Below are 24,400 nucleotides of genomic sequence, written 5' to 3'. Positions count from 1 at the left end.
ATCATATCCAAGTTAAAAGTAACAAAATGGTAAAGTATACGGTACCTTTCGACCACCATATTGGCCAGCGGGATTCTGGGTAGCAAACAACATGAATTGTGGGTGTGCTTGAACGGTGTCTTGTGTTTCTGGTATGTATAGTTCTCGATTATCATCCAACAACTAGTTCAAAAGAAAACAAGGTAAAAATTCTATGGGGATAAATGCTATATTGTCAGTGGTGTCAATGCCCATGTGTAACCCTTTGCACTACCTATGACTGTTGTCTTAGTATCTAATAATTTGATTGCTTACCCGATTTAATGCCTCTAGAACATCAGAGGGCGCTAGATTAAGCTCGTCCAGAATAATCCAATACCCCTTTCTCATACATTCAACTAGAACACCTAAAATAAAGTACAAAAAGTGATACAAAATGTTAAATTAAATTACCAGGAAAGATGTATTAAACTATACTTAACAATTGGATGCAAACATACCTTCTTTAAAAATCAGTTTGCCTGTTTCATCTGCCGCATAGAAACCAACATACTCTTGAAGATCTGTGTGTTCGTGATTATTTACTCGTACACATCTGTTACCAGTAGCTTTTGCTAACCATTGGATTAAACTTGTTTTACCTACAGACGTCTCTCCTTGAATTAAAACTGGAAAACTCCTACAGAAAAAATGAGAAAACTGCCATTAAAATTTAGTAGACTTAAGCAATGTCGTGAATTTGTTTGAAGGCCATGGCTTAATTGCATTTTTCGTTGCATTCTAAGGATTAAATCGCATCCAACATTATTATTCTTTATTGACAACTAGGGATAACAGTGTCCAACATGGCACACAAATAGTAGGCGATACAAGCATGACAATAGCAATACGAGAAGACTTAAAATTTACCATCAGTCATGGGTGATAGATAAAGAGTAATCATAAAAGATTTTCATCTATCTATAAAACATCATGTGGTAAATGTTTCTAAAACGATCCTTTCTTACCCTGCCGAGACGATCCTAGATATATCGTGCAGATTCGCCCTCACAGACGCCGTTAAAACATAGTCTTGGGCCACCAGAGGTTCTACATCACCCAGCCTTATCCAATAACCTTCTATCTTATTGCACTGACCAGATACAGGTGGTGGTATTGGTTGTTTTAACATACCACGCACATTTCCTTTACCTATCACATGTTTGATAATCAGCTGTTCCACGTTGGGATGTGACCCCCTGTCTAGTTGAGTCAGGAAACTGAGACAGAAACTCTAGAGTAAGAGAGAAAGTTACACATTTAAAATTCTTTTTCCAAGACCATAATTGGTTAACCCCTTGTAATTTTCAAGGATCTTTTTTAAATGTTATTTTGTATGCTTGAATCAGAAGATTAGTGAAGAAATATTGTTGTTATAATCATAACATTTCATACGAAGCGCGAATGTTTGTCATCATTTTCAAGCACATCAAACTAATTTTAATATTTAAAAAACATAATTCAATCATTATTTTATTATTGTTTTAAAGTGGAGCTCCACCCAGAAAATTACTATTTTTCATACATTTCAACTATTATTTAAAAATATCATCCCTTATACTTCATATTTTTTTGAATTTTTTTTCAATGAGTACGATTTTCTTGAAAATCACGCCTTTTTGCGTTTTGGGGGGATACCTTGTAATTTCCTATTCTTTTACATGCAAAAGGGGGGTATATTTGAATAATCCTAAAAAATTCATTTCTTCACCAAAAAAAAAATGTAAAATGTATATTTATGTAATTTTTCCAGATCTTTCTATTTCTGGTATTTTTATCACGTATACATTGCGCAATTTTGCGTAAATAGACACTTTCCCCCGTTCGGGTCCAATTGGGTTTTTTATTTTGCTAGGGAGTACGATCACGTGACATTTTTCACAATCACACTACACTGCAGCTGGCGATCTGTTATTTTGTCGCGATGTTATTTTTAACGGGCGAAAAGTATATTAAAACATTCTGAATGTGACCTTATTATGTTTCACAGTGTAATGATGTGATTATGAGACTATTACTAAAATGTCAAATTTAACGAGATTTGAGAAAGATGTGGCTATATATTCAATAAAGCTAGGCCTAGGCCTACTACTAGAGTGTAGGTATGTACCGATGCTGCTTAGTGGCTTGGCCTCTAGCTAGGCTAGGCTGACAGCAGTGAAGTTTGTTTTGCTGTCACCCGACCTTGGCCTACCCATGGGCCATGATAGGGTGCCTGAATAGTTGCTTTTCAGTCAGTCAGGTCTAAGCTTGCACATCGCTTTACTACTCTTTACTACTCTTGTTCTGTATACTATAGGATTTTGTGTTTCACAATTCTTAATGTGCGAGAAAACCCAGGAACGATAAATGGGGCGAAACGACCATGCCTATGAATACATAGGCCTCTAGACAAAAATTCAAGGCTAGCTAGGCTGAGCAGACGGCTTAGCTAGGCCTAGCCCTAGCTTAAAGTTAAAAGCAATCTGATAAGATTATTATGCTGTTGTTGTACAGTGAAAATCATGAGGTTACATGTAAATTATACTGACATTCTTATCGGAAATATTAGTTAGGCCTAAACAAATCGTATTAATTGTGTGTATAAAATTTATTCCCCATTTTTCGACACATAATTTACCAAAGGGGAGACATTTCCACAATGCGTTGACCAGCGACTAAAACGCGTCAGTCGCTAAGTGTAACGCGTTTCGCGACGTATTGTAAACTAATAACCCCTAAGTTACTGAAAAACTGTAATTTGTTAAACACTATTTTCTGACCGATTTTTTAGAAATGAGTTTTTGGAAAATATTTCCGTATTTTTCCTGGTTTTTGATATGTAATCACTTTCAATTAAACATACTTAAACATAATATAAGCTGAGAAAGTCTGAGTGTAGCTCCACTTTAATCTTATAGGAAGAAGATAAATGTTATTTTGATTTTAATAACATTAGTGGTATCCAATAAATTACCGTACCTCGTATAAGGAACGTAGAAGATTTCCGTAAGGGTTACTGGCAGCTAATCTTAACGCCCGACACAAAGTTCTTAAACTGTAGAAAATGTAAACAAAATACTAAATTAGTAAATTTAAGTGAGATATAATAGTGGTGTAAAGTGCCTTTACTTAGCAAGAACCCTTGGCTCTTGCATGAACCCCAAATATAGCAAGTGAACTACCCCAAGTATGTAGCAAGGCAATTTAACAACAGGATGCTGAGCTCCAGATATCAAAGGATTTATCTGTGGCTGCAACACGATCAGTTCTATGCCCTTTAAACATCGTGCACTGCCGAGAATATGTACAACAGGATGCTGAGCTCCAGAAATCAAAGGGTTTATCTGTGGCTGCGACACAATCCATGCATCTTAACAGACATTGCACACTGCTGAGAATATGTACAACAGGATGCTGAGCTCCAGAAATCAAAGGGTTTATCTGTGGCTGCGACCTTAACAGACCAAGTGGCGCATAGAATATGTACATAGTACAGTAATGTTGGTATTTGTCGCAGCCAGACATAAGATCAAAGGACTGTTACGAGTTCCTATCTTTGCACGGCGAGCTCAGTATCCTGTATATAGCATGTTCAGACCTGAAAATTACCTGTAATGAGGACGATGACCTGTGCCATCTGTAAGCTTTTGTTCAGCTTCTAAACGAATGACTTGGTAAAATCTAAACGGAAATAAAAGCACAATAAGCAAAACTTGCACAACAATTCACAAAGCGCTTTTCGAAGCATGCATACTTTGAATTACTAGAAAGGAAATAGATTCTGACAAGAAGCTTTATTAGCTTTAAATTACCTCACAATACCATCAAGCTGTTTGGCAGACGCATTCAGTCCACTTAAGTAGCTATTCACAAGAATTCTCAGGTCCGAATCATTTTCTAGTTCATCAACAAAAAATTCTGAGAACCTACAAACAAAAGTTACAAGAATATAAAGTAAATGACAAATATCAGTTCAATGCAGTTATTTTTATTGTTTTAATGATAAGGCTAAATAAGTTGTTCTAATCTATTCATACCATCAGTCAAGGGTGATAGATAATAAGTAATCAATTAATTTCATCTATCTATAAAACATCATGTGGTAGGTTGCAACATTTTTTTTTTAAATTCACAACTTTTTAAAAACAGATTGTATTTCATCTATTAGTATTATTGCCGTAATAAGCTCTGTCTACACTATCAAACTTTATGTAAAAAAAATGTAATGTACCCACATATGGACATGATGTCATCACTACCATATGTAAGCATATCACTACCATATTTGGTCACATCACACCTTTTTTGTTAAACTAGTTTGATAGTGTAGACAGAGCTTTAAACTTAAATTATATTATAATATCTACCGGTTTCGTATGCCAATTGGTAGTTCTTTCTTGCCAACATCAGTTGCCGGGTTCATGCAAGCAAAGAGACGAAAATCCTTATGACGAACAACTGGAGCTGAATCGCTATATAAAAAAAAAAAAAAAAATTTTAAAGTACACAAATTTAATTCCAAAAATACAAATTAACAAATAAAAAATGTATCAGAACGTTTACTGCTCAACAATTTGTTTTCAGTCAAAAAAATGTTCATCCTATACACAGTTTTAATCAACGCATAATTGTAATTATCGTAATAAGGAAAGTCTTAATTTTTTAGGAAAGAGAAAATGTTGTTCTCTCTTACCCTCTTTCCATTAAGACTACAGATCCAGATGTACTCTCCAGCAGACCACTCAAACACTCCAGCGTCTCTGCAGTTGCCAGGTTGATTTCATCAAGCAGGACCCAATCTCCGTTGGTCAGCGCTTTTACCAATGTTCCCTAAGCAAGAAGAAGGGAAAAAAAGAAGCTTGGTGAATAAAGCTCTGTCTACATATCAAACTAGTTAGACAAAAAAAGTGTGATTTGCCCAAAATATGGTGGTGATATACTTAAATATGGTAGTGCTACAACATCATCATGTCCATTATGGGCACATCACATTTTTTTTCCCACATAGTTTGATAGTGTAGGCAGTGCTTTACAAAAAGTAAATGTGCTGTGAAATATCCTTGTGTAATCATACACAGTTGGTCAAAATACTTACTTCTACAAAGCAAAAAGCAAGCATATTTTCTGAATGTTTAATCTGTATCAGTAGTTGTTGTATACGCTCTCCCAAATCCCTCCAAAACTTTGCTGTAGTTTGCGAGTCCTCTGTCTTTCTTATATCTGCGGATTTCTCGGCTTTGCTGGTCTCAAACCTCTTCACGGAAGCCTGCTGACTGTGAAGCATCAACTTGAGCAAAGTTGACCAGCGACCAGTGGTGTAACACGTTTGTATGTGACCAAGGAACTTCTCATTGTGAGTGCGGGAGAACATCTTCACAAAGTTCTCCTCAAACTGCTGGCGGATTGGCGTGATAAGTTGTTTTATATCTAGGGGTTTATATCTGCAAAATCACATTTATTAAAATTGTAAGTACAGTTTTCACTTTTTTCAAATACTTGTTTTATTACTTGGGGAAGGTCTTCAATATAATATTTACAAAAATCTATTTACCCTCCAAGTAAATCAGCGCTGTCACTCTGTTGGTTCATATTGATGACCTTTAACCTGTGGTTTGTGAGGTCAGCTAGGTACTGTACAGACGACGTCTTCCCTGTACCAGTTTCCCCAACCAGCAATACCGGTTCATTGTTGTTGATACAAACTGCGACCCGTTCAAGCAGAACGCTCGTGTGGCGCGTGAATGCGAAATTGGCAGTTGCAGCTCTGTAGGGATAACAAAATTGGTTTTAACACTAGTAACAATTTAATATAATTTTAACAAATATTTAAAAAATTGATTTGTATAGAATGGTGGCACAATGGTGTAATTTTTAATCTTTGGTTCAAATCCTCCTACGACAGCTTACCGTTGATACTGTATCCTATCGTGCTGAATTCGGGCAAGTGTCGTCCTTCCCACAATGCACAAATTCTCCTCCACTGTAAATGACGGTTTGTAATTAGTCATAAAAAAACTGGATTTTTCTTTTGAAATATTCAACTTCGCTCCAATGATTTCGGCCAACTTTCCTCTTTTTGACGACTTGGATAACGAAGCACATAAACAATCCAAAGCCTGAAAAAAAAAGACCAATGACAAACCAACCAAGACAAATAAATTCCGACTATATAACTGTAATTATTGTATGCGCCGGCAACAAAGAGTGTTTTTAAAGTAAATATAAAATTTAAAACTTTACCTCCAGAAATATCATATTTGCAGTCTTGGATTGACCGTGTTCATAGTCTTTCACGATTCTGTCGCACCACTTAATCAAATCTCTTGTTGACAACAAACGGCCGCTTAGATTAAGACGTTCCATTTCGTCTGATGCGTCCCCTTCACCGTGATGTCCTCCTGATGATATTAAGCCATAGATTTCAAGGAGCTTGTCCGTCACATTGTTCAGTTTTGGATATAATGCTACTACGACCTAAAAAATATTAAAACCAATATATTTTTACTCAAGATGGCGATTGTAGCATAACATTCTCAACCTTACTTTACCCCTAACATTACTAATATTTAAAAATAATAATATCCTGCATTTAAATAGCGCCTAATGTAATGAAACCTCTAGCGCTGAACATTATTACCCCAGTCACATTTTTTTATCAAACGCGTATGGAAACATACTCGCATAATGCAGCTAGTAATCAGCACAAAGTTGTGTCTTGATCTAACCGGGTGCACATTTATACATCTGAGTGCAGAGAGGCAAACGTAAGGAAAGTATCTTGCCCAAGGATACAAGCAATGTGGCGAGAGTTGGACTTCAACCTCGATCGCACGATCAGAAGTCGAACATCCAACACACTACACCCTCCTTTATCTTGCTTTAGCACACAATAAAGCCTGTAGTATTTCACATAAAAATTCTTTAAAAAGCCCACCTGATGTAGTTCTTGGGTTGATAGTGGCGCTACCTGTATTCTAGTCCACATTCTATCCAGCATGGATGAATCACTATGCTGCTGTCGTACAAAACCACTGCCACTGTTTACCAGCCTGTGTAAAAATTTAAAGTGCTTCTTAACTCGTTTGTTTAGAATAAATAAATATCAGCCAATTAAACAAGCCGTTTGTTTAATGGATGTTTAGCACATTTGATTAATTTAAAAGCAATTAACTTTTGCTATTAACACTGTTAGTGATTATACATGTGCAATCCAGATGCAATACTTGTGCAAAATTCATTCCTTAGTGAAACACATTTTAGATAGATTGATGAGGTGGGAAACCCTGGTGGTAGGAGAGGGGTGCTAACACAAAAAGCAATAAAATGGAGCTTGAAGTAAACAACATTATAACGAACAAAATAAATGCTTGAAGATCGACAAATGGACCTTTTAGTTGGACTTTATGCTTTCGCCAAAATGATTATTTGATTATCTATTTTATCATATGTCATCGCCAAAATGGCTAAAGTAGCCGTTTTATTTTTCGCCAATCTGGAAATGTTTTCGCCCATGGCGACTTGGCGATCGGCCAGTGCGAGCCCAGTATTTCTATATACCATCTACAGAATGTTGTTACCTCTGAGTGGCAAAAAGTTGGAAGCCCGGAGCAGCTTTCAAGGTTGTACCGTGGCCTGGTAGGCTTAGTGATCTACTCTCCAACAGTGGTAACAGGGTTGATATAACATCCATGGGAGCATAGTCAATATCCTCTAAAAGAATCCAATGTCCTAGGGTAGCAGCCTAAAAAAACAAAAACTCGCCACTATTAATCTTAAATCATTTGCATAATTTGCACTTGTGACTTACGGATGTCAATCATTACTTTGTACAGAGTTCATTCATGCACCTTTAATGTAATGTGGTATTGTGTTTCCTAACCACAACAAATTTAGCTTACCTGTGTTAAAGGTCCTGCAATCCATTTAAACTCTCCAGGAATGTCTGTACAGCAGTATGTCCCTAAAAGTGCCTGAAAGAAAAAAATAATTTAGAAACGTAATAAAACATACCGACAATATATTTGATGCTGAATTTATGTGTAAACTACCCAATATAAAGATATATCATACCTTACTATCTGTCTGATCTCCTAGCTGCACTCTAAGCAGGTTGTTACCAATGCATCTTCCAGTCATCTCAGCCAGGTACTCTACCAATGATGTTTTACCACAGCCTACAGGGCCTTCAAGCAGGACTGGGCTTGACGAAGACACGGCTAAGACAAGGCTGCGCAAGTTCTTCATTGTTGAAGCGACTGCAATTAGTGGTTTCTTTCTGGTCTAGTAGATACCAAATTTGACATAATCATAGTAATTAATGTAGTACAGTTAAAGCAATTGTGACTCAATAGAAGTGAATGTGGCTTGGTAGAAGTATGCCTACACATGGCCAGTAAAAAATGGGTGTGGCTTCACATAAGTAGGCGTGGCTTGATATATTGTTTGCCATCAGTCAAGAGGTGATAAGATAAGTAGTAATCAAAATTAAGTCATCAATCTTGTTATCATCACATGGCAATTTATTATCATAAATATATATGGGAATTGAAGTAAGCAAAATGTGCACATTAATCGTTACATAGGAATTAGCAGTTACCTGTAAATTTGGTTGCTCAGCTACATCCAACAGGATGTCACAGACGGACACCACCGATTGGACAATATCTGTATTGGTAACTTGACCTCGTGTATACATTTGTTGACCTGTACCCTCCACAGGTTTACTAGCATGATGATCTGTGTGTACAGACAGTGTTTTAACAGATTTATTCATACCATATCTGAAAATGTAACAATAAGTAATTGTGTCAAATATGCAAATGTAAAATGGGTGCATTGTTCTTAGTCTATTAAATCGGTACAGGTACAAATGTTTAGATATATTGTGTAAAAGTATACATGGCCAATAACAACAAAATGGGTGTGGCTTCACATAAGTAGGTGTGGTTTGATAGAAATTATTGCTATCAGTCAAGAGGTGATAAGATAAGTAGTAATCATATTAATTCATCAATCTTGTTAACATCATATAGCAATTTTTTAAATGGGAATTTAAATAAGAAAAATTCCACAGGAATTAGCAGTTACCTGCAATTCATATAAGCTCTGTCTACACAATCAAACTGTATGGGACAAAAAAGTGAGTTCCCATATATGGACATGATGTCATATGACTACCATGTCACTACCATATTTAAGCATGTCACTACCATATTTGGGCACATCACACTAGTTTGATAGTGTAGACAGAGCTTAAACCATGATTCTAATTTAGAAGTACTAACCTTAAAGTTAAATCACGCATTTGTTCAGAAGTGAACACATTTTCAAAAAATGTAATCTTCATATTTTCCACCATAAGTAGAACCGTTGTGACAATATGAGCAGCATGCCTTAAAATGAAACAAGAAACACTTTCATAAAGCAAGTTTATACGTAGAGAGCAAGACCTTTCAACAGTAATAGGGGTTATACAGAGGTTTCTTTATACAAAGTAAAAACAACAAGGTGGTCGTAAAATGAACTAGTAGAGTAGAATGTAGGTCAGGTTGGGATGTAAATCGAAAAGGGATCATTAATCAAATACAAAGTTTACTAGATACTCGGGAGCATATTATACACACAACATTATTTGGATACAATGTTTCAATATTAGTATGCATCAATGTATCTGTGTGTGAACATACACCTTAGTACTGTAGTAACCCAATGATGCATTATATCATGTATAAGTAGATGAAATACTACATAGTAATCTGATATGGCCTATTTACAGTGTTACAAAGTATAAGATTTATCGAGTTTAAATGGATTTGATTTCAACATAAATCTGTCTAGTTGCAAAAAATTACAATCATCATATCATAAATCATTTTAAACAATTTAAAATAGTACATGTAAATGAATTAAGGTGCTAAAAAAATGACTAAAATGTGGTTCCCACTAGCGACGCAACAACTCAAAGTGCTGTATTGCGTAATTACAAGTGGGAACCGACAACGCAACAGTGCTTCAAACATTGCAGGTTTTTTTCACACAGACAGGGGGGCAAACACAATTATTGGAAGAACCATTTTCTTACTTTGCGTAGATTGTGTTGCTTTGCGTCGCTAGTAGTAACCAAGCTTAAATATCAATCTATACAACTCACCATCTAATATCTAAATTCTCATGTTTTATAAGGTGGATAAATACACTCCAATCCCATTTATCCTCAATCATGTTTCTCATATGATTTAATACCAGCCAGGAAGTCTTCACTACATCTAACAGGCTTACACGGCTATCCTGTTAAAAAAGATGATGATTTATTACAAACAATATAACACACCGTGTTATGTTTAGTCTAGACACCCACAGCAAAATCTTCCTTTTTATTCGCGAGTTTACTCTTTATAATAGTGTTATACCATATTTTATATTGCATACCATATTTTATATTGCATACCATATTTTATATTGCATACCATATTTTATATTGCATACCATTTTTTTTTTATTTGACTACCTAAATTTAAGTTTCGATATTAACCACCATTTGAGTCAATTCCATTCCAAATTTGTTTATATCTCTTCTTTGTTTTGTACTGTTACTCTCTCCACCCTCTATTCACCAGCCTATAACTCCTTTGTTTTTATTTATTTTATTCCACTAAGACAGCGCTTCTCTGCTTTATATCTACTTTGTCTCATTTGCACTAATGAAGGGCTAGTGTTCCCCGAAAGCTCTGCTAACTTTTCTGGCCATTTTAATTTAGCTTTTTGCTTATTTTATTTGTATCTCCATTGAGATCCAGCCACTGATATCATAGCATTGTCATTTTTTCAGTGCTTATTTTATTTTGTATCTCCATTGAGATCCAGCCACTGATACCCACATCATTGTCATATTTCAGTCATTTGCCTTTGAGTCAATATTTTTTTATTTACAACACGACTCGAACAAGAATAGCTAGTTGACTTAATTAAATATTATTATCTATATTCCTTTCTAATTGTAAAAAAGAGTAAAAAAATAATTTGTTCACAATCAATTGGAAGACATCACTGGCTCTTTGCCAATAACTGAATTTCCTGACAATTTTCACATTAACTATGATCAGATTTTAAATTATCTAAACCAGACACCCATAGGAACAATAAAACCTGCAAGCCATAGTTTCTAGTTACAAGAAAATATTCTGCATATCATATTTTGGAAAACATTCCAATTTAATACAAGTGGTTATCACCTCCCATTTAAATTTAATGAGAACCACATGACTGGCTTAGCAAGTTAGGCCCTGTTCAGACCCATGACCGTTTTAGCGTACAACGTTACTATCAAGGTCACGTTACAAACCGCAGAGAAAAAAACGAGGTGTTCAGACCCATAGCGTACGATTATCGTTACAACGGAAGTACGTCATCCAGGTTGTTTCTAGTTGCATATTCATGTGCTCTTACCCACGTGTTTTCATCATTATTTCCACTGTATATAGGCCTAGATCTCAGCCCTACAATTATGACAAAATTTGCCGTAAATAAAACATACCTCAGCATTTATTTAAGAAAAAAATATAGTAAAGCCAAATTTCTGTTTCTATTGTTTTTATTTTGTAGTAAAAAACATTTTCCCCAGGCTCTTGTGTTACGAAAATAAAGCAGGCCTCGTAATGATGAAGAAAACAATGATTGTGATTAGTCTATCCAGTCCAGTCAATATATTCTTTAGTTCAGTCGGTTGAAAATAACCCTTAACTTGCTAATAAAAGGGACACAGCTCCCCTTGTTTATTTACTGATTTTTTTAGGAGTTAGGGGGTTTTCAGCATTAAACTTGTCCAGTCTAGTCTGCCTTGATGAATGAGTGACTTGATGTCCCACGCTAGTTTTTAGCTTGAATGAAATGCGTGAATGGCTCTAGGCCTAGCTAGGCCTAAAAGCGGATGGGATCGTAGTCCCTATGTTTAAATACAAGGTGCATGTATTTATGTCATTTGTTAGAAAATATAATGGTAATCAGTTGATAATAGTTTGTAGCCTTTGTAACAGTTGTATTTGTAGTGTAGTTAGGCCTTATTTATTCTGGCCTTTTTGTTATTGAAATCCATCTCACACATTGACGATACAAGATGTCAGCCTAGGTCAAACCTTGTTTCGCGTCATAACAGGAAACGTTCTGATTGGATACAACGTTGACTTACAGTAGCGTCGTACGCTAAAACGGTACTATCAACCGTTTTCCACTACAACGCTACAACCGTTGTACGACGCGTTGTACGCTAATCCCCAACTGTTCAGACACACATTCTTTTAGCGTCGTACGCTAAAACGGTCTAACGCCATGGGTCTGAACAGGGCCTTAGTTGTTAATTTTTACAACTAAAACATCTGTAATGACTTCTAAAACCATTTACTATACTATTAGGCAGTCGTATTAATATTATATAATTATGTTTTTCAAATGGGTTTTATAGCAACGTGCGCAGTTTAGCAATACAGGTTGTGTATACAATAATTAAATAATTCTTAGGAATAAACAATTTTGATTTTATTAGGACACAGCATGGAATGATGATGGAACGGCCATATCCAAGCAACCCAAGCAGCAGGTATGCTAATAGATGCCAGGTCTTGGCCGGTCAACATTCCACAACTCTAAGAAAAATAAGCAACTTAATTTCTAGCCCAAGATGACTTCACAAGTGTCGGAGGAAATCACATTTTGTTGGTGATGCATCACAAATTTAACTACACTATATATTACGTCTCGTAGGTAATGTTTAAGTATTTAGAACAAGGAATTAACATTCTACAACCCTAAGAAAAATAGGTAACTTAATTTCTAACCCAAGACAATTTTATAAGTGTCAGAGGAAATCACATTTCATGTTGTTGGTGATGCATCACTAATGTAACTAAACTATATTATATTCTCGTAACTAATGTTTAAGCATTTAGAACAAGCAAATGCAATCACATCAAATGTATTATGATACTCTCACTGTAGACAGAAAGCCGTTGCTATGCAGTTTAACGTTTTTGATGAATCTTAAGTTACTAATTGAAAACAAACAATTTTAAGGATCAAACAACTTCGTGGCCCGATTACAGGGAAGAGTGTAAGTGGTCAAACACAAACAAGCATTCATGTTTGGTTAGGTATGCTAACAAGTAATAATGGTTTTTTTTTTTTTTTTTCAATTGATACGGTAATGCAAAAATTCCATCAAAATTTGTCTGCTTCATATTCTCAATTTTGTCCCAAGTACTACTTGATGAAGGGCTTACCTGATGAAGGGCTAGTGTTTCCTGAAAACTAAAGTTAACTTTTTGTTTTACTTTTACTTTTTTATTAGCTTTTTGCTTATTTTATTGGATCTCCATTAAAAATACAGCCACTGATACCTACTGCATTGTCATTTTTTAGTAATTTTCCTTTAAATTTATATTAAAATTTAACAAATATTTCATAAAAAATGAGCAATCAATGTTAAAATGAGCTTAATTATAATGTAATATGACAAAATATCACAAAATTCAACAGACTTTGAACTAAATTTCGAAGGAAATAAGTAAATCACTTACTGTTTGAAGTTTATCTGGAGAAAGTAGTCTTTCAAATGGCGATGGTGCCACATCAAAATACTTGCAGGCAAATCTATAAATAAAAAACAAACAAGTAAAAAACCAATTGAAAATAAAAACCACAGAAATTAATTCATTTCACTAATTTTTTATCTAAATATTTTCATAAACAAATTCAAGACTTACTGAAAGGTATCTGGAAGAATAGGTAAAAGTTGACCAATACTGATGCACAAGTACTCATGATCGACCAATGAAAACTCTTGTTTTATGACTTTATCTGCTGCTCTATGTAAAAGGTCGAGCATGATTGGTCGGCAGTTTTCAGCAATTGTTAGGCAGCACTTGGGATTTACGAGTAGATTGGAAAGTGTCGATAAAACTTTATATCGGTCATTACTACTCCACACCTGTATTTAAATAATTTAAATTTATATTATGTTTCCATTGCCTATGTTGCTAACCGGAACTATATCAATTATATAGTTTAGGTGTACTATTTGTGATAAATTATGGTGGGAACTTGATACTCAATTTCACTAGCGCACCAGCTAACAGTTTTTTTACTAGCCTAACACTAACAGTAAACAAAGACAGAAACATAGACATTCAGCTATACAAAGTTCATTAAAAATACAAACAATAGAACATACATTATAACCCTTAGGCAGGCATAAATATAAGTTAGAACTTTAAATGGCATTTGCAAAAGAGGATAAGAATGGAAGTACCTTACTAAAGAATATACCCTATGTTAGGCCCCTATTATGCTAGGCCCTTGTAAGGAAAAGTTACACTTGAATCTATATTATGAAGAAACTAACACCATAATCTGTGTACACTATCACCCAGTGACCTTGTGTATAGCTACTTTCCAACCTTTTCCTGGCAAGTTGCCAAGTTCCACCCTGAAAAGGCTTCTTGACTGGATGCTTGAATAAAATTAAGCTAGAAGCCTAAAATAAACTCTACAATTTAGGCTGTGCACCTAATCTACTTTGGAAACATTGCTATTACTTGAGGCACTAATTTATTTTTTAATATCTCATCCATCAATGTCTGTTTATATTACACAAATAGTATTTTAAACATTTTCAGCCAATGCACGAGACATTAAATTTAAATTGTATATAGCGTCCTCTATGTTATAACCCCAAATAATTGCAAAATATGCCGTGTATGTTAAAAAAAATTTGCTGAATTGAGTTAGGCTTTCCCGATTAATTATGCTGAAATTAAACAATGTGTAGTCCTATTTTTTTCCTCCAAAATTAGGCAATTTAATTTCAAAAATAATGTTTTCTCTGAATATTTTTATTGATGCATGAGAAATAGTCATGTATGCACGAGGCATAAAAAATCAGCCCTCATGCAAGAGACTCGCATATCATGCGCGAGAGATGGCAGGAATACTATCTATAATCTGCGCACATATATGGGTATAAATGTTTTAAATTAAAGCCCTTTTCTTTGCCTTTGTTTGAGTCAACTTTTTTTATGTTGTTTGTCACATGATAATGTTAAATCTGTTGAAATTAAACTTGCGTTACTAGTCTTTTCCTAAATTATAAGTGTCACAATTTTAGTGGTTAAATTTCCCAGAATACAACATTCTAAGTCAACGTCACCGAATAATGAGGGCGCATTGCGAAATCCCCAAATTCAACACTCCTAAAAAAGCACATGTTCAACAAGTTTCTTCTAAAGTTTAAATAATTAAATATTATTATTTCGTTAGTAACTAGTCAATAATTTTATAACATACTTATATACATACGAAGATGTTTAAAAATAAAAATTTATCTTTAGAATATGTAAGAAATAAAGAGAAACCCTTTAGGCTCAAATACCTGTTTCGCGAGGATTTGTTTCATCGGCCGAGAGTCGAATTCACTAGCATGCTTGCACACCACGCGGTCCACTGCCACACTGACATCGACCAGAAGATTTTCCATCTCTATTTTTTTTATTTACAAAAAAAAATAACGCTATAATTTACTACGAAACATTCCTATGAACACTTAAACGTCACTTACACCTACGCAAGTAACAAAAGCATCGCTGTAAACTATGAAAATGTGTGAAATATATGTGAATCTCAAACAACACCCAACACAAAAATCTTGTAATTCTAGTCGAGGGCACGTGGGTCGCAGAAAGAGAGTGGAGTGTGGCGGAAGTTTAGAGCCCTCAACGTTGACATCTTGCAGTTGTACTTTGTGGAGGAATAAGTTTACCGACTGCTGCACTGTACTTGTTAATATTTTGTACATACTTTAGTTTAAGTTTTTTTGTAAATATAAGTATTTTTAACTCACTTTTTAAGGTATCAAATTGTGCAACACATTTTCTTGCGCAACTTGAAATGTCAATTTTAAAAATCATTCAAATTGTCAATTAAAACCGCAACACTACCACTAGCCACTAGGCCTACCATTCATTTGCGCCAATATTCAAAGGCATAGCTTCCAAATAAATACATCATTTTTATTATCCGATTTATCTACTAGTACTACCTCAATATTTTTATCAGTACGGAGAAGAAAAAAAATGACATGCTTATAAACATTTCAATGAGAGCACCGAAAGAACAAAAAATACTGTGCAGTAAACAAGAAAAAGAGCTATACCGCCCTCTATATCGTCACACGTCCTATGTTTTTTTTTTTGCACAATGGGTTGGTAAAATTCAGAGAGACTGATTATGTTATAACTGTTTTATAACTATCTAATATTTTTTTCTTTATGAAAAACGCAAAATCTACATTATTGGAGAAGGGATGGCTATGCAGCATTTAGTTTAGCTTATAATATGGTATACATTTCGAAGAAAATGATTAGGATTATTTGGGATAATATTGTTTTAGATAGGGCATACGTCTAAGTACAATTTTGGTACAATTTTAGTGGTCTTCTTTCATGGGAAAAGAATCAAAGATGTTCCTTTATATAAAAGTTGTCCAGCTTAGCTGACCATCGGAAAGAAGATGGGGGTACCCCGAACCTCCTCCAAACACGTCTCTACACGCGCACGGCCTGCATTTCAAATCAGTCTTGTTTATAACAGAACGGAAGCCTAGTTAAGTATTAAATTTCCTGGGGAAACCTAAACAAAGTGTATATATCATGATATTTATAACAAAAATTAACAAGGAATTAAAGTGAAGACAGCTATCCTTGAAAGCTGTTCATGATTAATGATGATTTAATTTAAAATTCTCTACGAGTATCTTGCACCAGCTGCGTAATAATTCGTTTTAAACGAACAACTACAAAGTAGAATTTAGGCTGTTTGATACGTTTTGACGAATTGATAATGATGAGTGAAGCTTGGTTCCCACTAGAGACGCAAGGACGTGACCAATCACAAGCGATTGATTATTCAAACTGTCGGTTGTCATTGGTCAAGTTGCTTGCGTTGCGTTTACGTCTATGCGTTACGTCCTAGTGAGAACGAAGCTTAAAGAGGTCCATGCGTTATTCATACAGACAGAGTCATGTATTGAGGGCACTTGTATGAAGGGCACGTTGGATTGATACTATTACGTCACAGACTAAACGGGTGGCGGATGCTATGTTGTGAATTGATATCATAAGAAACAACTCTAAGGCAATTTTTAACAATCGAAATTTAAATAATACTTTTAGGCCTAAATATATTGATTATTGTTTGTTGAGTCCAGGATATTTCAGTGGGCCTATCGGGGTAGGATCATAATTGATTGGTTTCCAAAAGGGATATGTACCAAAAATAGGTTATTGGCAATCATTAGGATGTTTTGTATCCATCACGTAGTTCGAAAGCCTTTAGGTATTTACATATTTTTGGAACAGTGCTTTATAGTAGACCTATCTTATCAGCGCCACAAATTGTAGACATGCGCCTCTGTTTAAACTTTTAAGCCTGTACATAAACGTCAGTCAAATCCACATCTTACACATTACATAAAATACTGTCGGTAAAACCAGCCCACTTATGTTATGTTTCTTTACATCCGACTGGGGCTTTTTGTGTTACAGAAGTACAAATCGAAGATTTCGATCGCTAGGCCTAACTGTTAACTGCTTTTTATTGTAAACCTACACAAAGCATTGAGTGTAGCCACGAGAGTATTTTATTAGGCATATTTAGGCCCAAATTCCAAAATCGATATTTCTCTGTTACTAGAATTGTTTAGGTCGGGTTGAACAAGCAAACTTCGGAGCCGGTGGCCTTATGAATATCCAGATGTCCGTATTATTGTTTCCAAGGTATCGCGTAAACAATACATTTCTATTTTTTTAAATTTTTTTTATAACAATTCTATTATTGCGTTCACGCAGTACGTGTTTCAAAGAGTGTTTGTGTGAAGTAATAATAAATATATATTAATAATAAAAAAAACTATAAATGTACATATAATATAATAACCGCAATAAAACAGAAATTTCAAAAACAATAAACTGTATTGAAGTAGTCATTCTTTTGTAACGCATGCGATGTGGTTACCGGTGTTTTAATTGTGAGGATGTTTGGTTACGATAGTTTTTCTCATTTTAGACCTATTATTTTGTAGAGTATAATAGTTTTGCGATCTTCACTTTTTTATTTTAGCAACATTAAATAAGCCATTAACTCAATAAATATAAAAAAAAAACAATTAAAACAAGTACTTTAACACGCCATCTAGGGTTGTCATTCAACAAAGTTCGCTTTGCTACAGGCCTGTGGCTCAAATACTCAATGTTGGGTCGCGAGAATCCCCAAATTAGGATAATGGATCGCAGTCAAAAAAGGTTGCGGAACGCTGCTTTAATATATATGATATAAAATACGTCACTTCGTCGTTACAGCCATAATAAGTTTTATTTGAGGAAATTGGTTTATTATTATCAGAGTGAATTAGAAATAAATGTTCTTCGTCGAAACTTTGCGGGTTGATTCAAAGTTTTAAAACATATATTAAGAACGTTTTTATTTTCACAAAGGCGGCTTTCTTTTACTTAATTGATTCCATGCCTTCAAATACAACTATACTATAATTGGGCCTGTTTGTTTAACCTAGCCTATTTATTCACTTAATTTAAGTCCACGAGCGAGAGTGATTAAACTAACAAAGGCACAAAGCAAAAACAATACAACTCAATAAAAAGAAAGATGTTGGCAAACAATAGATTTGGCAAACTGTTTGATGTCCGTAGCCCATCGTTAAGCTTACGACATATAACGCCTACTAATGATTACAATATCTGGGTCGTATTTTCAAATTAATATAAGTATGAATTATCTATGAGGCGCCATTAGTTCTGCACGAAATGCTCTGCAACAATGGTAGAGGAATTTCATCAAGATCGTCATAGGTGGTAACCATTGGTAACAAGACGCGATTCGTATTCACGTTTTTTTTTTATGTGGGAATATGAGTTTATAGAGAGCAATGAATGCATCGTGAACTAACACTGGCTCACATTTTTTTGTGACGTTGCGTCGCTAGTGGGAACCAAGCTTTAGCCTATACTACACTCGCGTGTCCTTCTTCTGCGTTACGCTGCGTCGCTAGTGTGAACCAAGCTTTATACTACACTGGCGTGTCCGGCTGCCTCCTTTGCGTCGTTCATAACCTTGTTTGTATAGGAATAACAAATGACACAACTCACTCTTGCACTTGTGCACATTATTAATGAAGCCGCAGTTGAAACGTAATACAAAGTAAATATACGTGAAGTAAAACGTGTATTATAATAGAGGCGGTAATAATGGCAATTTACGGATCCGACAACAAGTGTATATATTAACGTCATCATCTGCTGTCAGGCCCACAGTTTTAGTTGTCAGTTAATAATTCGTTTTAATAAAAAAAATTAACGGTATGATAATGATAAAGACAGTCGTTTTTAAGGGAATCCACGCAGTTAGATAGTAGGATGTTATTCTAATTAATGACCACTTTGACTCTAGGTCTTTTTTTCAAATGACGACACAATGTCCAACAGTTAATAATTCGTTTAAATTAAAAAATTAACGATATATTAATGATAAAGACAGTCGCTTTTAATCCACGGGTAGATAGTATGATATCATTCTATTTAAGGACCCCTTTGACCCCCGTGGTCCTTTTGTGACTCTGCTCTCTGTCACTACGCGTTGTCATACATGACGACACAATGTACAAGTGATAAAATACGGTATTATCATTAAATATACCGTATTTTATACTCTATAGATCTATCGTATGTTGACGATATGTAGCGGATTGAAGCCCAGTGTGTCTATAGTAATCTCAATAGCAGTATACATACAGCTTCTGCGTGAAAAGAAATTATTATTATAGAATTAGCGCATAGAGACTATTTGTATTTTGCGCTATATAAATTTAAAACCATTAATTAACTATATGACTATAAAATGAACTTGGTCCTAACTATAGAAACAATGTTTAAATAAATAGTTACTACATGGGTTATCATAGTGTTCTCCTATGTTGTTATCAAGTTCTGTATAGTTCTATCCACATCATCTGTATGTTGTATACACTCTTGATGTTTTGAGTGTATTCCTCAAAAATCGATCCGTATTCTAAGATTATTTATAAGTCAAATAAACGATAGTCCTTTGCCTGGTCACGTTTTAGCTCTAATACCATGTTAAGTGGTGCTCCAGTCGGCGATTCCAAGACGCTAAGCGTGGACTGAGATCGTTTGAGAGGAAGTGATCAATTTCTTAGTTCGATTTTCACTTCCATTGGTTAGGAGATTTTCCCCGTTCAATCTAAGTTTGTTTGTATTGTTGTTAAGTTTGATTGTATTTTGTTATGTGCCTAAATAAATATTATTTGAGTTTCGATTTATAGATGTATTTCTCAGTAACTTTTAAAGATATAATGTTTTCCTATTAAATTAAAGTTGTTTTATCTTCTCGTTTGCCCAGTGTCCAACACGACTGTATCACGTCGAATATCCCATCGAAAACATTTTTAATTAATATAATAGGCTAAATCTGTGTTAAATAACATTTTACATCAATGAACTCTCTATTATGTAAGACGAACATAGTTTCATTTTTATAATAGGCTAAATCTATGTTCGTGTGTCTTAAATAACATTTGATATCCATTTTTATATCAATTTTGTTTAAGAAAAACATTTCAATACAAAATAGGCCTAAATGTTATACTGTACTATAAAATGAAGAGAATTGAACTGTAACATTTAGCAACATGTCAATCATGACATTTAAATCAATTCGTCTTCAAAATAGATTGACAATTAATTTGTCTTATCGTGACATACTTTTTCTGCTAAATAATAATCATGTGACATTATATTCACACAAGTTAGGCCTATAATACTGACACACCGAATATGCTAAAAGTAGACCGATAAATCAAAAGCTCTGTCTACACTATCAAAAATGTGATGTGCCCAAATATGGTAGTGATTTGCCCAAATAAGGTAGTAATATGACACCATCATGTCTATATATGGGCACATCACACGTTTTTGTCACATAAAGTCTCATGGTGTAAACAGAGATTGACACAAGTCCATGGGACTAATGTCAAACATTATCATCATCACATTTTGTATTCTAAAGCTTAGTTCCTAATTTGACGCAACGCAAGTACATACGTAAGCGTCGCAAGCAACTTGACCAATCACGACGCGATGGATTATCGAAACTGTCGATTGTAATTGGTCAACTAACTTGCGTCTAAGTTGTTGCGTCCAAGTGAGAATAAGAACAAAGCTTTATAAAAAATAACGTTATCAACTAGGGCTCCCTCTATCGTGGTAGAAAAGTTTATTGGAATGACTCTTCAACCATAGAGCTGCTATACATTAGAAAAGCTCCATGCTTCAACCATACACATTCTATTATCTCTATGGTTTATTAATTGTGATGAAACATAAGTTATTTAAATAATTACGATACAGAGTATTGTAAATAGAAAACGCTAGTTTTTTATATATTTTACATTACGGTCACGTGTACCGAATTGGTGCTTATATAAAGATTTCAATTGTTGCTACATCGTTATTCAAAATAGTGTTATAGTTCTTTTCTCATAAAAAGAGTAAAAGGGTATAGTGTACAAACATATCGAGTGTTTCATTTATTTTTTTTAATAACAATTAATTTACCTTGAAAAGCAATCGTTAATTAATATTTGTACTTGTTTGTTTAAAATAAAAACAATAATTTACCTATAACATATTGACAAAATATCTTCAAAGACCATATTGTGCCATCTTTAAATTGATTAAATAAATAATAAAGAATTAGCAAACTATAAAAAACACTTCACAAATTGCATATATTATCTTTTTAAGATCATAACCTTGTATTTGTTTGTATGTATCGACAATAACTTAATTTAATATCAATCAAATGGCGCGCTATCCAAATATAAAAGCGTACAACAAATAATAATACGTACGCGCAAAATATTGTGTTACTAATGCGTGGCTTAATCTCACTAGAGACGCAACACAACGACATAACGCAACGTAAGAGATTTATTATTTGAACTGTCGCTTGTGATTGGTCAACTCGCTGCGTTGCGTCTACGTCCTTGCGTTGCGTCCTAGAAGAAACCAAGTTTAACGCATACAAACCTCCATTTCCTATAATGTGTTCGTAGATGTATGTATTTTTGCACGCACGTGCGCATCAGTATCTAGTTTTATGATGGTCATAACCTTATACGGTATTATTTTATCAATAATCTGACAATTAAATGATGCTGATTTATATACTTATTATTATCCAAATAAAAATTGATAACCGATAAATAGGCTGTTATATCGCAATCAGTAACCTTCGTTTTTTTGCAAATAAGTGTGACTTTGCTTACATTTCTGCGGTATATCGCTTTATATCAGGTGTTTGTGAGAAAGCAACATTTGGTGCCTAATCGATGAAACCATTGTTCTTCATCTTATCGTACAAGATGAAAGAATTTCGAATTCTTGTTAGAAATCGATTTTATAGTTAAATAATTACGTGCTTTTGACAATCCTATCATAATCGTAACCTTTTCTACAATCGCGTACATGAGAAATAATATCCGAACCGAAAGTCACGGTGCGTCATGTGAAAAGTTTTAAACAGCATCTAGAGCTCTGTCTACACTAGCAAACTTTATGTGACAAAAATGTGATGTTCCCATAATATGGACATAATGATGTCATATCACTACCATTATATATTATATATACATATCACACTTTTTGTCAAACTAGTGTGATAGTAGCCATAATTATCATCAGTTGTGCGCGCGTTTATTATTACGTCTTGAGATTGGTTCCTGCTACCGACGCAACGTAACGCAACATAAGAAAATGCGCTTCGAATAGTTTGTCTCCGCCTGCGTGAAATCAAAGATGCGATGATTGCAGCACTGTTGCGTCGTCGGTTCTCACTTGTGATTACGCAATACAGCACTTTGCGTCAATACGTCGTAGCGTTGCGTTACGTTGCGTCGCTAGTGGGAACCACGCTTTACTGACGATGGTCATGATGATGTTATATGCAAATTCTCTTCAAATAAATGAAACCATATTTTAAGATGACTACACGGGTAAATTACTGCGAGCCTGGTATTAGCTCTTCGCTAGAAGGCATATTTGACTTGTCTTTTGTAGTGGCGTAACCTTTGCGAGTGACGCGTGCTTCAGTGCAGAAGACAATAGACAACGGATTATTATGGAAATATAGAATTACCGGGCCTTTATCATATTTTCTTGTGAATTTCCTCTCAAAAAGAACCAATCAATCAACTTCAAAATGACGTCATTTTGCCCTCTGGTGTATTTAAAAAAAATTCGTGTGTTGATATGTAAAAAAACTTAATTTTGTTTATAATTAACGTCTTACGTCTTTAAATTGCAATTGCATCTTTAAAGTAAAATTCGCTGATAAAAGCAATTTAGTTTTAGTTTAGATATGAGAACATTATATCTTGTATCTCTTTTATTGTTTTTTTTTTTAATTGAAATTGTACATATTTATATATCTTGTATCATAAATGTTGTATATTTTTAATGAGATGCAAAAAAAATAAAATAAATCATAAAAAACATTAGCACCGTTAACTATTATATCATATAAAGCGTGGTTCCCACTAGCGACGCAACGCAAGGACGTAACGCAACGCAAATGAATTGACCAATCACAAGCGATGGCTTATTCGCTTGTGATTGCTAACTGTCTATAACTTCGCTTGTCATTGGTTAAAACGCTTGCGTTGCGTTTACGTCCTTGCGTTACGTTCTAGTGGGAAACACGCTTAAACGAGAGCTATTCTCTTTCTTTTCACTTACATTCCCTGAACATTATATTCCAACTATTGGTTAAACATTTTATAAACATTATATAACATAAACGCATTACGTATTACAGCTGGTATTTATATAAGGCGACATGGGAGAGATACCAATTTCAAAACTTAAGTAGTATTTGTTGACATTGCATACCAAATTCGGCAACACATAGCCTTAAATTTCAGACTTATATCGTGAATATAGTCTGCTGTTGGGATATCGTCTGCTGTTGGGATATCGTCTGTTTGAATCACCTGAAACAACAACAAACATTTTGCAGAGCAGTCGATCAATGAAGTTGGCACTTGCGCTAGCCCATAGGCGTGATATGCATTATAACTCAAGTGTAATGCAACCGCGCTGAATAGACCAAAAACACATGCTGAAAACCAAAAGACAAACACGCGACATGGCCTGTGTGTATTTGTTGTAAAGCTTGCATTCATATCAAATTAGTTGGTTACTTATTTCGTATGTTTGCTGTTTGATCTAAACCGTGCCAGTTCGTACGTTTCGTAAAGTTGCATTGT

General features: G+C 34.6%; 1 protein-coding gene and 2 non-coding genes across 3 annotated transcripts in view; all 3 read right to left on the bottom strand.

Moving 5' to 3' along the window:
* Positions 1 to 15,650, bottom strand: part of LOC140055578 (midasin-like) — a 56,755-nt gene extending 41,105 nt beyond the window's left edge. Inside the window, exons 1-23 of the mRNA XM_072100914.1 lie at positions 15,419 to 15,650; positions 13,755 to 13,978; positions 13,569 to 13,641; positions 10,151 to 10,287; positions 9,285 to 9,392; positions 8,597 to 8,780; positions 8,071 to 8,280; positions 7,899 to 7,970; positions 7,578 to 7,741; positions 6,935 to 7,049; positions 6,241 to 6,474; positions 5,908 to 6,116; positions 5,552 to 5,764; positions 5,096 to 5,441; positions 4,694 to 4,830; positions 4,368 to 4,472; positions 3,813 to 3,926; positions 3,610 to 3,681; positions 2,980 to 3,055; positions 987 to 1,252; positions 480 to 658; positions 295 to 386; positions 46 to 162 (exon numbers count right to left, since the gene is read on the bottom strand). Of these exons, the coding sequence (XP_071957015.1) occupies positions 46 to 162; positions 295 to 386; positions 480 to 658; positions 987 to 1,252; positions 2,980 to 3,055; positions 3,610 to 3,681; positions 3,813 to 3,926; positions 4,368 to 4,472; positions 4,694 to 4,830; positions 5,096 to 5,441; positions 5,552 to 5,764; positions 5,908 to 6,116; positions 6,241 to 6,474; positions 6,935 to 7,049; positions 7,578 to 7,741; positions 7,899 to 7,970; positions 8,071 to 8,280; positions 8,597 to 8,780; positions 9,285 to 9,392; positions 10,151 to 10,287; positions 13,569 to 13,641; positions 13,755 to 13,978; positions 15,419 to 15,523 (3,552 nt within the window). The 5' untranslated portion in view covers positions 15,524 to 15,650. The remainder of the gene's footprint in view (positions 1 to 45; positions 163 to 294; positions 387 to 479; positions 659 to 986; positions 1,253 to 2,979; positions 3,056 to 3,609; positions 3,682 to 3,812; positions 3,927 to 4,367; positions 4,473 to 4,693; positions 4,831 to 5,095; positions 5,442 to 5,551; positions 5,765 to 5,907; positions 6,117 to 6,240; positions 6,475 to 6,934; positions 7,050 to 7,577; positions 7,742 to 7,898; positions 7,971 to 8,070; positions 8,281 to 8,596; positions 8,781 to 9,284; positions 9,393 to 10,150; positions 10,288 to 13,568; positions 13,642 to 13,754; positions 13,979 to 15,418) is intronic.
* Positions 886 to 958, bottom strand: LOC140055780 (small nucleolar RNA SNORD83). Its single transcript, XR_011846704.1, has one exon. It is a non-coding gene; the product is annotated as a small nucleolar RNA SNORD83 (small nucleolar RNA).
* LOC140055781 (small nucleolar RNA SNORD83) lies at positions 4,035 to 4,104 on the bottom strand. The gene has a single exon (XR_011846705.1). It is a non-coding gene; the product is annotated as a small nucleolar RNA SNORD83 (small nucleolar RNA).
* Positions 15,651 to 24,400: the final 8,750 nt, after the last annotated feature.

This window comes from Antedon mediterranea, chromosome 7 (assembly GCF_964355755.1).
Source record: "Antedon mediterranea chromosome 7, ecAntMedi1.1, whole genome shotgun sequence".
In the NCBI taxonomy this organism is placed as follows: Eukaryota; Metazoa; Echinodermata; class Crinoidea; order Comatulida; family Antedonidae; genus Antedon; species Antedon mediterranea.
The sequence above is the reverse complement of the archived record's forward strand: the minus strand, read 5'-3'. Positions and strand labels throughout refer to the sequence as shown.